The following is a 13,115-nucleotide window of genomic DNA, read 5'->3' as shown; positions in this document are numbered from 1 at the left end:
CCATCAGCAACTGTACCAAATTGCACATTTTTGCTTACTCTGGGCCTCTGAATAAAGTTAAGGAGTATGAGCTCCATATTCTCCTATATATGAGCCAACAGCCTGATGGATCAAATATGATACTCTATAAAAACACATGTGCAAATTTATTGGATTAATTTATTTTTTATTTTGTCTAAAGGCTCAGTAAACTGTTCCATTTTCAAAGACTGGATTTTTCAGACTATTATTTCATGCTTCAGGCTTTACAGGGTTAATCGTCTTTTTCTCTCTGGTTTACCCCTTAAAACTTATATTTGAAACCTAATGTCATGTCTTAAAACATGTACCTCTATTTTTGTGTTAAGACTCTTATTTTGAAATTTATTTCATTCTGTTGTTCCTGGCTTTTCTTTTCCTAGTTCCTGTTTTCTTGGTTTCCTATGTCTAAGCAGGGCCATTTACAAGACACAGTTTTGAACTTAAAATTGAAAACTTTTTATGTGTTTTGGCCTGAAAACGAAAACTTTTGAAAACGAGTTTCAAAGCGGAAGTTTTTGAAACCAATACCGTTAACTACAAAGAATGCCCATGCATTTAGAGTGGTGCAGGTATGACACCACTTTGAAGGCCAAAACGCTTTTACAACTCGTTATGGTTATAATTGTGCTCTTATAAACTATTCTAACTCAAACGTTCTGGGAAAACGTTTCAGATAAAAACTGAAAGAGTTGTGGGAAGCTTAGTGATGTCGTGGGACCGTGGTGTAGTTCGTTTAAAGCCTACCTTTAGCTTTTTACTTCTGGCAGCTACATTTAGGCTTCAAAAAAAGGTGCGTTCATGTGTGATAATTATCTTAATGGACAAAACGTGCAAGTATTATAAACTTTTGTTGATCACAGAGCTTGTTTTTAGCGTTAATCCAAAAAGCCTATGGGAAAATCCTATTGGGTTTTTGTCGAGGGAACCAGTGTGACGCTAACTGCTGATTGGCCCACAACGTGACGTTATATCTGCATCACTCTATTACGTGTTCAGGCGTGTAGTGTTTCTTTACAAAGTAACATCGCCAACTACTGGCCTGGCATGAATAATACAGAATAATAACATTGCGCATTACCGTTTCATGACGAATTTAGTCAAATTTTGGGTAACCTAAAAAATGCTAAGAGTGGTATGTTAGTAGGCTATGCCCTCCCTCCCACACATCTGAGTCTAAATAAGCATGTAATCATCAACTGACAAAAACATACATCCATGTATGACATGAGCATAGATGTAGACATTGACACGCACACACACACGCACACACACACACAGACGCTTCTCCCTCAACGCTCATCTTTTCTGGACTGTGCTCCTGTTTTCACATCCCCTCCCTTCATAAAATCATGAATCATCTCACATCTCGCTCTTATACTTCATTTTCAGAAACACATTTAGACCAAATTACATAAAAATCATACTAAGCGCAACATGTTGTGGTGAGTCATTTGGCCAGAAATATAGTTTCTCAGTCTTGATGTCACTGATGTCAGTGGGGCCAATTGGTATGGAAATGAAACATTTTATCCTTATCATTTATGATGAGACACAAACTGGCTTGAAGTGTTACATCTCTCCTTTAGAGAAAAGGAAATTGGTTCTTTAAGTTGAACCAGTGACAGCATGAGTGGAATAAGAAGGAGGCGGGGATGTTTCCATGCCATTACAGGACAAAATTAAACATCGCAGGTTTCATCTCACTGTTCAAAGTAACAATTAGTTCCAGCCTATAATCTTGTATGCTACATTTCTGGTGCAAAACAAGTGGCACAAAGACACAAATACTGTATATAAACCTAACCTTCCTCCTGTTATCTTATAACACTGAGGGACAATCGCCATGGTAACGGTTTACATGCTATGCCCAGTTGTCAAGGAGATCTCGTCTGACAGGATAATGGGTTCCACTGTCCCTTCTGCCTCTCGTTACAATTCATCACAAGAGCACACGCATGCAAACACTAAATCAGGAAATTTGTCGGCGAATGACCTCGCTATTTACTTCAGCAGTTTAATAATGCGTGTTTCCTGATAAACACCTAACATGGATGGTTTCCTGGAGGAAAAAGCGTTTTGATTCACCTATGGTGTAATCTGTGCACTAATAATATCTCTGGAAAAAAAGTGCTTTTCTTTGTGCTTCGCTATTAAGAGAGAGAGAGAGAGAGAAAAAAACCGGATTATGTGCTCTCATGCTCGTTTTATATCAATTACAAATCATTAAATTTACAATTCGTTTGTATCACCCTTTGATTGTTGTTGCTGGCCCTTCGGTGCAATCTGTAAATGCACCGGAGTGCCTTGTCAATGCTGCAGATAATTAAAGCCCCCATCAGCATGTCTTTATTTGAATATAATGACTTTTTTTTTGCTAATGAGGGACGCAATTATATCCGCACTGGCATAATCTTCATAATTATCTGTTATGCATGAATCAGAAGAGCTTTGAAACAGAACAGAATCTCCAAAATTACCTCCATCGCTGCAAACGTCCTACGCAGTTGGAGAGGAGTTCAAGGGCTGGCAAAGTGTTGGCTTACATAAAATAATGTTTCTGAAGGACATTCAGTCAGAGAAAGTGAGACCATTAAACTTTTCAGCTGGTGAACTGGGCCTGGTTGAACTTTCGGCACAGACAGAGAAAATGGGCCGTCCTAATAACTTGGACTCTTGAATTGGTCGCATAATTTATAACTTGGATCACACTGTACTGTACAGTGATGAACATTCACACAGTACAGCAGTACAGTATGTATTTACATAAGTAAAAGCTGAGTAATGTTAATGAACATGATTATTTTGCAGAGCTGCTCATAATTGTGCATCGTTATTATTATGACTGTAATAATAATTAATCATAGTATTGTGTACCATGGGTGAACACTGTACAGTTTCACCCATTAGAATTGCTGATGAAGTGCAGTGTAAAAAAAAATGTTTCAACTTTAAATAGTAAGTATTCATGCCGCCTTAAAATTTTAAGTTTAGTCAACTCAAATATACAAGTTGTCACTTTTTCAATTTCACATTTCAATATGACTAAACTTAACATTTTCTTACACAAGGTTCTTACAAACTGTATTTTTGTTGTTGTTGTTGTTTTAACTTAAAAAAAGTTTTTTTTCTGCCTTCAAATTTCAAGTTTAGTCAACTTGAAATATGAAAGTGAAAAAGTGACAACTTGGATATTTGAGTTGACTAAACTTAACATTTTTTGAGGCAAAGCAAACGCATTATTTTTTAGGTTAAAACAACAATTTGTTTTTACAGTGGCCTATCCGAGCGTTGTCTTTCAGCACCTACATGAATTCATTCAGAATTCATGAACAGTTACCATGAGAAACATCATAATCAACACAATTCACAGACAAATGAATAAATAAATAATAATTTCTTTATGGTGCAGAATGTTTAACTTTAAGAAAAAGAAAAGAAAATGTCTTCTCTCCTGAAATTCAAGTGCTGGTTGTTTGTCTAAATCTCTTTAACCTGGAATACACAACACTTTATCTCATTTCTATAATTCACATCCATTAAAGGATTGTTAGGCTGTCTAAATTTGGAACATTTGCTACCCAGCTAACAAATTCATGTTCTAAAAACATTTTGGGATCAGTGATTTGCAATGTTTCTAAAACGTTAATGTCCAGGTTTCTTGTCGTGATTTAAAAGGTTTTGATAAATTATGATTTTGTAACAACGTTCGGGAGGAACACGCTCAAATGATCTATCCAATCAGCATGAGAGGAGGCCTACGTATATATACACAGCCAACTCAACCATGTTCCTCAACAGTTTTTCTGCATCCCTCCTTTCCTTTCCTTTCCTGTCCCAGCCAGGGATACAGGGTAAGAACTCCGGTTTCGGGACAAATTCCGGGCTTGGACATCACGCCAAATATGCATACTCTTTTACTCTGATTATTTGGTAACACTTCAGTTTGGCCTCCGATTCTCATTATAGTTGCTCATTAGCATGCATATTACTAGGAAATTGTCTGTTTATTAGTAATGCACATATTAATTCCTTATTCTGCATGACCATATTCTACATCCCTTAATCCTACTCAATACCTAAACTTAACAACTACCTTACTAACTATTGATAAGCAGTAATTAGGAGTTTATTGAGGCAAAAATCATTGTTAATAGTTAGTTAATAGTCAGAATTGGACCCTAAGTTAAAGTGTGACCCCTTCAGTAAACGTTTATTTATAATATTCCAAGAAAGTTAATGTTAACATTCATCAAGTACAGATAACATCACAAGGATGTTCTAAAAATGTTGTCCTCAGAACGTATCACATATTAATAATGTTATAAGAACATTCTATCAATGTTATTTAAAATACAAACAAAACATTAGTAAAAAGTTAGGGAACTTTCCCTGCATGTAATCTGATTAGCTATCTTGGACAACCAATAAGGTGGTCAAGATGTTTTTTGGAACATGGTAACTGGTCAACTAAAGCTAATAACTGACTGAGCAGCTATTCCAAAATATAGCAATAGTTTAAGTTGGATTTTCCAGCAAGGGACAATATAGAATAGAATAGAATAGAATAGAATAGAATAGAATAGAATAGAATAGAATAGAAAACAATATAATACAATTCAATAGAGATGCTAACCTTTGTGTGAGTTTGGAAGTCTTTGAAACCTGTTCGACTGTCCCCTGTGCAGTGCTCTGATTCCGGACACGCTGTTGCCCATGACTGCTGATCTCCAGATGTTGCACTTCGAGCGTCAGGCTCTAATAACTCACCCTTATCGTCCTTCTCTTGGATTGTTGTTGCTATTATGTCCGTGATAAGTCGGGTGTGAATCGAATACAGATCCACAAGTTTTTCTCTGCTCGATGAACTGTCATTGAAAAACACACCAGCTGCCCAAACGCGCCCAAGCTGCAGGTGGAAAGACGCGCGTTTGCGCTTCGGGAAAACGCACGACAAGCCACACAGGGAGGTTTGCAATGAACGAAACGGGAATAAATTGGATATTTTATGTAGGTCAGCTCAAAACCGATTTGATTTGCTAACTTTTCTTCATTCAGATATTTGTTTTGTCATCCTCCTTTGGTGAGTTATTCTCCATCGGGGATTTAACGCGCATCTGTCGCCTCTGCTACTACTTTAGATTAGATCAAATACACAGTCTCAACCATCAGGATAATGCGTCCTCATATACTTATATAATCCACTCACCTATAGGCTACAATTTGGCTACTACTGGATGTTTAGTAGGGAAGCCAACCAATCAAAACTTCTGTATATGAACATTATTTACTGCAAGATCAGACTTTAATAGCTCAGGTGTTGACGCACGAAGTCATGACAATGTGTCACTTATTGGCGTCAGTGACTCAACATTATACTTCAGGAATATACGAACAAAACAAGGGAGATCCAGCATAGGGAACAGCCAAAACATATCGTAACAGTTACACATTTCATAGTGTTCTTATATTTTAATCTATTGTTTTCAAGTATTGGTGGATTTGAACATGGAATAAAAAATAAAAAAAAGAAAGTAAAGAAAAGAAACAAATGATCTATTATTATTATTCAGTACATTTGGACTTTATTATAAACCAACCAAATTTATAAATAAATATACATACTATTAGCCTATAAAGGGATATAATAAAATTATAAAAAAATAAAAAATAAAATTATATATATATATATATATATATATATATATATATATATATATATATATATATATATATATATATAAATATATATATATATAATTTTCATTATATTTTATTTGGTAATATTTCAAATTTATATAATATAATTGACTATTTTATTGTCTTCAATATAAGGACATAAACTCGAGGAGCCTATTCCAGAAAATACTAACACATTTGGACTGGACACAATTAAGTGACTCAACTGATCTCTAGGAACTTCCACACCTTTCATTGTGTCATCTGACGTAATTCAGCAGGGCTATGGACAGTGAAGAGCAATTATAAAATGATTAACATAACTTTGCCATCTTATGGAATCGGAATGTTCTTTATCTGAGTACATGTGCAGATTTGTGATGACTCAAAGGATTTGTTTCAGGTATTGATATAGGACCTGGCCCTGAACAGATGTCACATAGCCTAGGGTGAAGTCGGATAGTTTTTGTTTGTGATGCAGCACTGATAAAGTTTTATAATCTCAACCCTTTTTTGTAAACCCTCCTAAATGTAAATATACCAAAACGGCATTGAATATAAAACATACATAAATACAGAATATAAAAATATATGAAACATTTTTACTTCAATATAAACTTAGGTAGACATAGGTCTATAATCCTTAAAAAAAAAAAAAAAAAAAAAAAAAAAAAATTCTTAAGCTTAAGGTTTTTAAGCTGGTTTTGGAATGCATTTGAGTATAAACCAACAACATTATTGTTGGTTTAACTTAAAAAGTAAGTAACCTGGTTACATAAAAATAAAAACTTAGTTAATACAATGAAGGAGATTGGTTTAATCAACAGAAACTCAAAATATTATGTTATCTGAACCACATTAATTATCTAAGTTGATTTGACAAGAAAAAATGTTGTGATAAAAAAGATGGTTTGTTACTGGTCTACGGTGATCTACCAGTCCGCTTTGTTAACTATGACCAAATGTCCAGAAAAGTGCAGCTAGAAAACATGTAAAAGCAACTCAAATAAGTTAACACACCATATATGTATCCTCATGTCTGTACTGTACAATCAGTAATCAATATGCTTTAACTGTTAAATGACATGGTTAATGTTAGCTCATAAAAGTAAATAATAAATAAAATTAATAACCATAATCTATCAGAATTTTTTTCTCATCATCTTTACCATACAGCTAGTAGTATCCTTACGTAATGTACCCCGTCAACCATATTTTAAAAACCATTATAAAAGTTTTAAGTAGGTGATTTCTATTCTGTTTATATCATGCTGAAGTTTTATGATCCACTACTATGATGTCAGATTAATTATTTATTTTTTTATACTGTGTGTCTATTATTAATGACAATTGCCATCTTCATTTATACAGGGCAATTGGTCATACAACTAATTTGTCCCAATTTCTGAACTCACCTGCTATATACATTCATTTGAACGAAATCGATGATTCTGACAGTTTAAAAACACTTCATTTTCACTGCTCCTTATTATTAGACTTTAGCACTGTGTAAAGCTGCCACCTAGTGTAAAGAACAACACATAAACAAAGCCGGATTCATCCACTAAAAAACTTTGATGAACATTACAAGATTTAGTCATAATTGTTCATTTCAGGTGTCTTATCGCTGTAAAATATTTTGCAGCGTTGAGAGCGATGTGTCCCCTTACAATCCCTTCGTGAGACAATAGACCTTATTCAGAGCAGCGCCATGACAGGTGTGAAAGTGAGGCTGTGAGGGATAGACTTGCCGTGTTTGCAATAGCATCCGCTGTAAAAAGCTGCATAAAGCTCCTAGATTACTTACAATTTTCCGTAGCTTATATTGTCGGGAGTTTTTTGTCGACTGAAATTTCTTGGAAAGATATTTTTCCAGTGTTTTATGAGCAGAACAATCCAAAAACACATTGAATAACAGTACAGCCCATTGAAGAGATGCATGTATGTCCTTCACAGCCTCGCTTTCATTCCCATTAAAAATCAAAGATGGCACTGACTGCTGTGAATAAGGTCTATAGTTGAACCGCGAAGTGCTCAGTGGGTCGCGGTTGTCAGGCAACAAGGACGCGTATCCCCGGTGACCAAAAAACAGTGTCGTGCTCGTGCGTGTTGTTGAAGCAAAACACCCACTGTATGTGTGTTACAGTTATTAAATACAAAACAACAACATTTTGAGGGTTTTAGAGAGGACTGACAACCGACCGCAATGGAGGAGGTATGTTAAACTGAAACTTTTGCCTTACTGTGGAGTGACATAGCAAATACTACTAACTTAGATCTTAGTTAGCATCTCAAACACAGAATAATATTTGTGGGCCCAGTGAAATATCTTTCATATTTAATGCATTAGCCTACACTATATCGTGAAGCATGTCCGTGTTTCGAGTTGTTACAATTAAGTGAGGAGTCAACATTAGGCCACAGTCTTTGCTAACGTTAGATAAAATAGCTGCAATTTACGCTAAATAATATATTATTATTTAATACAAGATAAATAAATACAAAAACGTTTACTTTGTCAATTTTATGAAACTTATTTTTTTATGAGCCTTTTCCAGGTTGAAAAGAAGTTTTTAAGTAACTATGTCAACATCGTTTTAGCAATGACCGATTTGGTTTAACTGAACACAGATAAAGTGTGACACTTAAAGCGACAGTTCTCCCAAATTTGGTCATCATTTACTCACCCTTAAATTTGTTCCAAACCTGTATAAATTTCATTCTTGTGTTGAACACAAAAGAAGATATTTTGTAGAATGTTAGTAATCAAACAGTTGACGGTAGCCATTGACTTCCATAGTAGGAAAAAAAATACTATGGAAGTCAATGGCGACAGTCAACGGTTTGATTACCAACATTCTACAAATTATCTTCTTTTGTGTTCCGCGGAAGAAAGAAACTCATACAGGTTTGGAACATCTTGAGGGTGAGTAAATGAGGACGTAATTTCTGTTTTTGGGAGAACTAGGCTATTCCTTTAAGATTTGCTATTTCAAAGGCTATTTAAAAGAACACAAATGGCAAATGATTAGAAAATGTCCCACTTTAACTCTTTATCCTTTTAATAACATAAGTGTAAAACTATTTCATTTCTTTACAGCGTGAATTACAAATTAACCACTAATTACGAGTCTTGGTCAGTTAACAGTTCCTGTAACAGTTCTTCCTTTTTTCACCAATTAAGTGCTGAGAGATCTAAAATTATCATTTGAAAAAATGATTTACCAAAATTGATGTATATTTAGATGGATTATTAGACAAAGCCCCAGTGTATGATTATTTTCTTTGTGTGTGTGTGTGTGTGTGTGTGTGTGATGGTTTCTCCATGAAGCCTGTGAACACTCCAACATCTGTTTTAAAACCAGCACGTGTTGCCAGCTCTTTGTTCTTTGTGTTTGATCATTTCAGTACAACATCAGCAGTGCTAGAGTAGACTTGCAAACTGTTACAAATCTGTAAGGCTCAGACTCACTTCAACTTATTTACAGTGCACTGTGTCAGCATAAGTTATCAGACAGCATCTAATGATGTCACGCTTATGCTTTTGAATACATTTTCAGACCGAGGACAGCACGTTCGAAACCATGGACATAGACACCCAGGAGGTTTTAAATGAGTTATCAGGAGATGAAAAATTCGTGAGGTTTCGTGTGGAATATGAGAAGGTCGCCAAAGCTCTGCAGAAGTCCTACAAGAACGAAAAGAGACTGATGGCCAAATGCAGGGAGCTGAACGCAGAGATCATGTCCAACTCTGTCAAACTATCCACAGCCAAGAAACTATCTGATGAAGATCAAACCACAATCAGCACCCTTAAAATGGTACATTAGCCGGGAATTACGGCACTCTAAAATGGATGTTGTGTTTATTGTGTCATCAAACTTTAACAAGATGACCTCTGAATGATTTCCTCATAACATTAGACTTCTTTTGCCACATCCTTTGCCCTAGAAAATTATCATCTGTGTAATTTACCGTTGATTAGGAAATTGACAAGGCCTGGAAAATGGTTGAAGCTTCAAACGAAAAGTACTTGCAGGCAAAAGAAACAATCCTGAAACTAAAGGAGGAAATAACCAATCTCCAAAAGCTTGATGGAAAAGGAGCTGGAGTCTTCGAGGGCGAAGAATACAGGTAAACAATATTATACAACTGTACATTTAGTCTATTCTCAGTTTTTATTTTGATTCTGGTAGAATGAAGGCAGTTACAGTAAGTATCATACACACAGATAGCATTTTTGTATGCCTGATGCAATTCTTCTTCTAATAATTAAGTGTAGCTTCGGTTCTGGCAGGTCACGTTAGTCAAGCTCGCATCAGCTGACTCTCAGCTGATCCACGTCTACCTATAGGAATACGACGCCTATCACTGTATACATATATAAGCTCCTTCAGTATTATAAGCAGCTATCGCGTTTCTCAGGAGTGAATTACCCTTCTCCATCCCCATCTCCTCCAGTCAGTCAGGATTTGGCATTCTCATTCCCCTTGAATCAAAATAAATTCTCGAATCATGTTGTACTTTAAAAATCTTGAATTAATGATATCTGCAATACATTCATGTTGGTTCTGTTCTGTTTACCCTAAGGGGGGTTATTGTGCTCTCCCTGCTCTTATCCATGCTAGGCTGCATGGATGCACAGGGAGTTCTTGCCACGAACAGAACTATACCACCAATCCTAACTATATGCTAATTGTCAATCGTATTTGACGATAGTGGTCCTGACAGAATTTATTTTTATTCTTAACTATGTGCTTGTATATTCTGTGTGATGGCGTTCAGAGAAACTATATAACCTTGTTGAGGTGTTCTGGTGGGGATGGAGTGCAATGCTTGTTCATAAACCTTTTTTGAATGTGTCTAGCATGGGCGATCTGTTAAAGCTCAAAGAGGACCTGACCAATCAGAGAGACCAGCTGCTGTCAGAGGTGGTGACACTCCGGGAGAACTTCACTAAAGCCACTGATGTTCAGCAGGAGATAGAGGCGGAGAAGAACAAAGCCATGGACATGATTGCTCAGGTATTACATAAAAAGCTTTGTATATGACGCCACTGGGTCTTCTGATAACATCATGTGAGTGTGCAGAGTAACTGTCATGGCATTTTATTCAAATTATATAAAAAAAAAATCACACAGATGCATACAAAAACAGTTATTCAAAGATATAATTGGCTCTTTTCATCACTGGCATCAATGTCGGCAGTGCTTTACTGCTGTTATTCTCATTTTAAGGCCATGAGAATGTTTTAGGAATAAATGAAAGCATTTTGTCTCCAATGTCTCGCTGTGTCAGCAAATCAATATTTGAAAAATGGTGCCTGGTGATTGTTACTCTTCAAAAATTTTGAATGTGGCACTTAAACTTGTAAAATTGGACATATTTGATTCTTCTGTCACCTCCCTGGTAAAATAAACTAGCTTAAATTGTTTACAGTAGTAAGAAAATCAATAAGTGGCCTGACAAACCATTTTAGACTGAATATCAATTCAGAAGTGGGTACAAAAAGTTAAAGTGGCCCTGTCCCATTTCTCCCCCCTTAAAACTTCCACTTGGTTTTGAGTGCCCTCGAAAGTAAAGTCCCCTCAACTAGGGAAGTGGAGTTGAAGATCTTTCCCTATGAAATGGGACACCACTATATGCAAATTAGCGCGGCAAACCTCACTATGTCACACGCAGCAAACCTCACAATAGAGCTGGTAAGTCCCGCCCATCCGTAAAACCCCAAGTGGACCTCTAGGTTGAAAAATCGTCAATGCAAGTGAATGGGAGAAAATAATTATTTTCTGGTCCCGTTTGAATTGTGCCATGAATGTGAACATATGTTGTCTGTGAATTTTTTTATATAACTTTTCATGTTACGAGTTTGACAGTATATTGTATGATTCTTCGGCTAGCAGTTGTGGAAAAGACATAACGAGAAAGACTACATGTCGCCTATGTGACGTCACCCCATAAAGTTGACTTACCCGTGGTTTTCGCCAACCTCAACGATTTTGTCCTCTCCCTGAAAGAAGGCGGTGAAGTGCACCAAAGACACAGCCATGTTTAGCGGGATCCGTGAGCTAGTGTCCGTGTGCGAGTGGTGGTGACGTTTCAAACGCATCGAAAGCAGCGAAGAGTTGTAGTCCACAAAGTGCTCTCACACAAAGTCTAACCGTATCAAACTTCTACCCGCTAAATTTTAGCATTCTTTACACGAAAAGTTATATAAAAAATTCACAGACAACATATGTTCACATTCATGTCAAAATTCAAACGGGACCAGAAAATAATTATTTTCTCCCATTCACTTGCATTGACGATTTTTCAACCTAGAGGTCCAGTGGGGTTAGCGGAAGGGGCTGGACTTACCTGCTCTATGTCAGGCACAGCGTCGACGTGTCTACTACTACTACTATTTTCATTCAGAAAATTTAGACGCTGCCACTTTAAGACCGAATGCAGATCTAATAATACACATTTTCTCCCAACTATTCCATAACTAACTCCCATTTAAGACATAAACTGTGTTAAAGTGAATCTCCAAACCGGTCATTTAGCCATATTTTTGTCTGTATTTGATCGTTTAGACGCGCACATGAAACCCAAAGTAACGTTATAGTTTGCTTGTCCGGTTAGTTGCAGTCCGTTTCCGAACGCGCGCCGTCATGGGAACAGGGTCAACGTACGTCTCTTGCGCGGATCATTGTGCTTATAATAGCTCTTTTTACAATCAAACACCTCCCGCAATTTAGAATCAGCAGACACTGCATTTTACAACAATCACTGAGTGATTGTGCTCAGTGCTGTTTGGGTTTAACGTTAGGGAGAAGTGACAGCGCGCTGTGAAGAAAAAGATGAAGCACTAACGTTAGACGAACGCGGCTAGTTTTTAATAGTTTTACCTCACATCTTCTTTTTATAATCCTTGGAAGCCAAAATCGAAAATAAAATTAGACGAACTACCCAGATCAGATGTATATTTGATGGGCAGACTCTCTCGAAGCACTCGGCAGATATCAACATAGCTTCGTGAAATATTTTCTAACGTTAGTGTTCAAAACTTAACAGTCCATTGGATGTGCATCAAACTAACATATTTCAACATATTTAGAAATTTTAACATGTTTATTTGCGAAAATATATCTACAATTCAATTGTTCCTTTCCAGCGGTGTCCGCCATCTTGTTTAAAAAAATTTACCAGCTTGCTGAGGCCGCAAGGTATCCTGGGTAATTTCATCTTCCACTTCATTTTAAGCCTGCATTGGACCCTATTTTTTACAGTCTATGATTGGACCGCACTATGTTTTGAGGGCTGATTTTAAGCGGAGAATAGCACTCCCCCTTGCTCTTTAGAGTATTGGGACACCCTACACCTACACGAGAACGCGCAAAAACAAGGGTTAGGGCAGAAATCTAGGGTAAGGGGAG

General features: G+C 36.6%; 2 protein-coding genes across 2 annotated transcripts in view; one reads left to right on the top strand and one right to left on the bottom strand.

Annotated features, from left to right (window-relative positions):
- Window positions 1-5,118, bottom strand: part of neurl1aa (neuralized E3 ubiquitin protein ligase 1Aa) — an 80,010-nt gene extending 74,892 nt beyond the window's left edge. Inside the window, exon 1 of the mRNA XM_079864643.1 lies at window positions 4,655-5,118. Coding sequence (XP_079720769.1) covers window positions 4,655-4,736 — 82 coding nt within the window. The 5' untranslated portion in view covers window positions 4,737-5,118. The remainder of the gene's footprint in view (window positions 1-4,654) is intronic.
- Window positions 5,119-7,698: 2,580 nt separating this feature from the next.
- cfap58 (cilia and flagella associated protein 58) overlaps window positions 7,699-13,115 on the top strand; it is a 117,691-nt gene continuing 112,274 nt past the window's right edge. The window contains exons 1-4 of the mRNA XM_079864642.1: window positions 7,699-7,912; window positions 9,258-9,518; window positions 9,683-9,831; window positions 10,565-10,721. Coding sequence (XP_079720768.1) covers window positions 7,904-7,912; window positions 9,258-9,518; window positions 9,683-9,831; window positions 10,565-10,721 — 576 coding nt within the window. The 5' untranslated portion in view covers window positions 7,699-7,903. The remainder of the gene's footprint in view (window positions 7,913-9,257; window positions 9,519-9,682; window positions 9,832-10,564; window positions 10,722-13,115) is intronic.

Source organism: Squalius cephalus (genome assembly GCF_949319135.1).
Source record: "Squalius cephalus genome assembly, chromosome: 2".
NCBI classification, from domain to species: Eukaryota; Metazoa; Chordata; class Actinopteri; order Cypriniformes; family Leuciscidae; genus Squalius; species Squalius cephalus.
The sequence above is the reverse complement of the archived record's forward strand: the minus strand, read 5'-3'. Positions and strand labels throughout refer to the sequence as shown.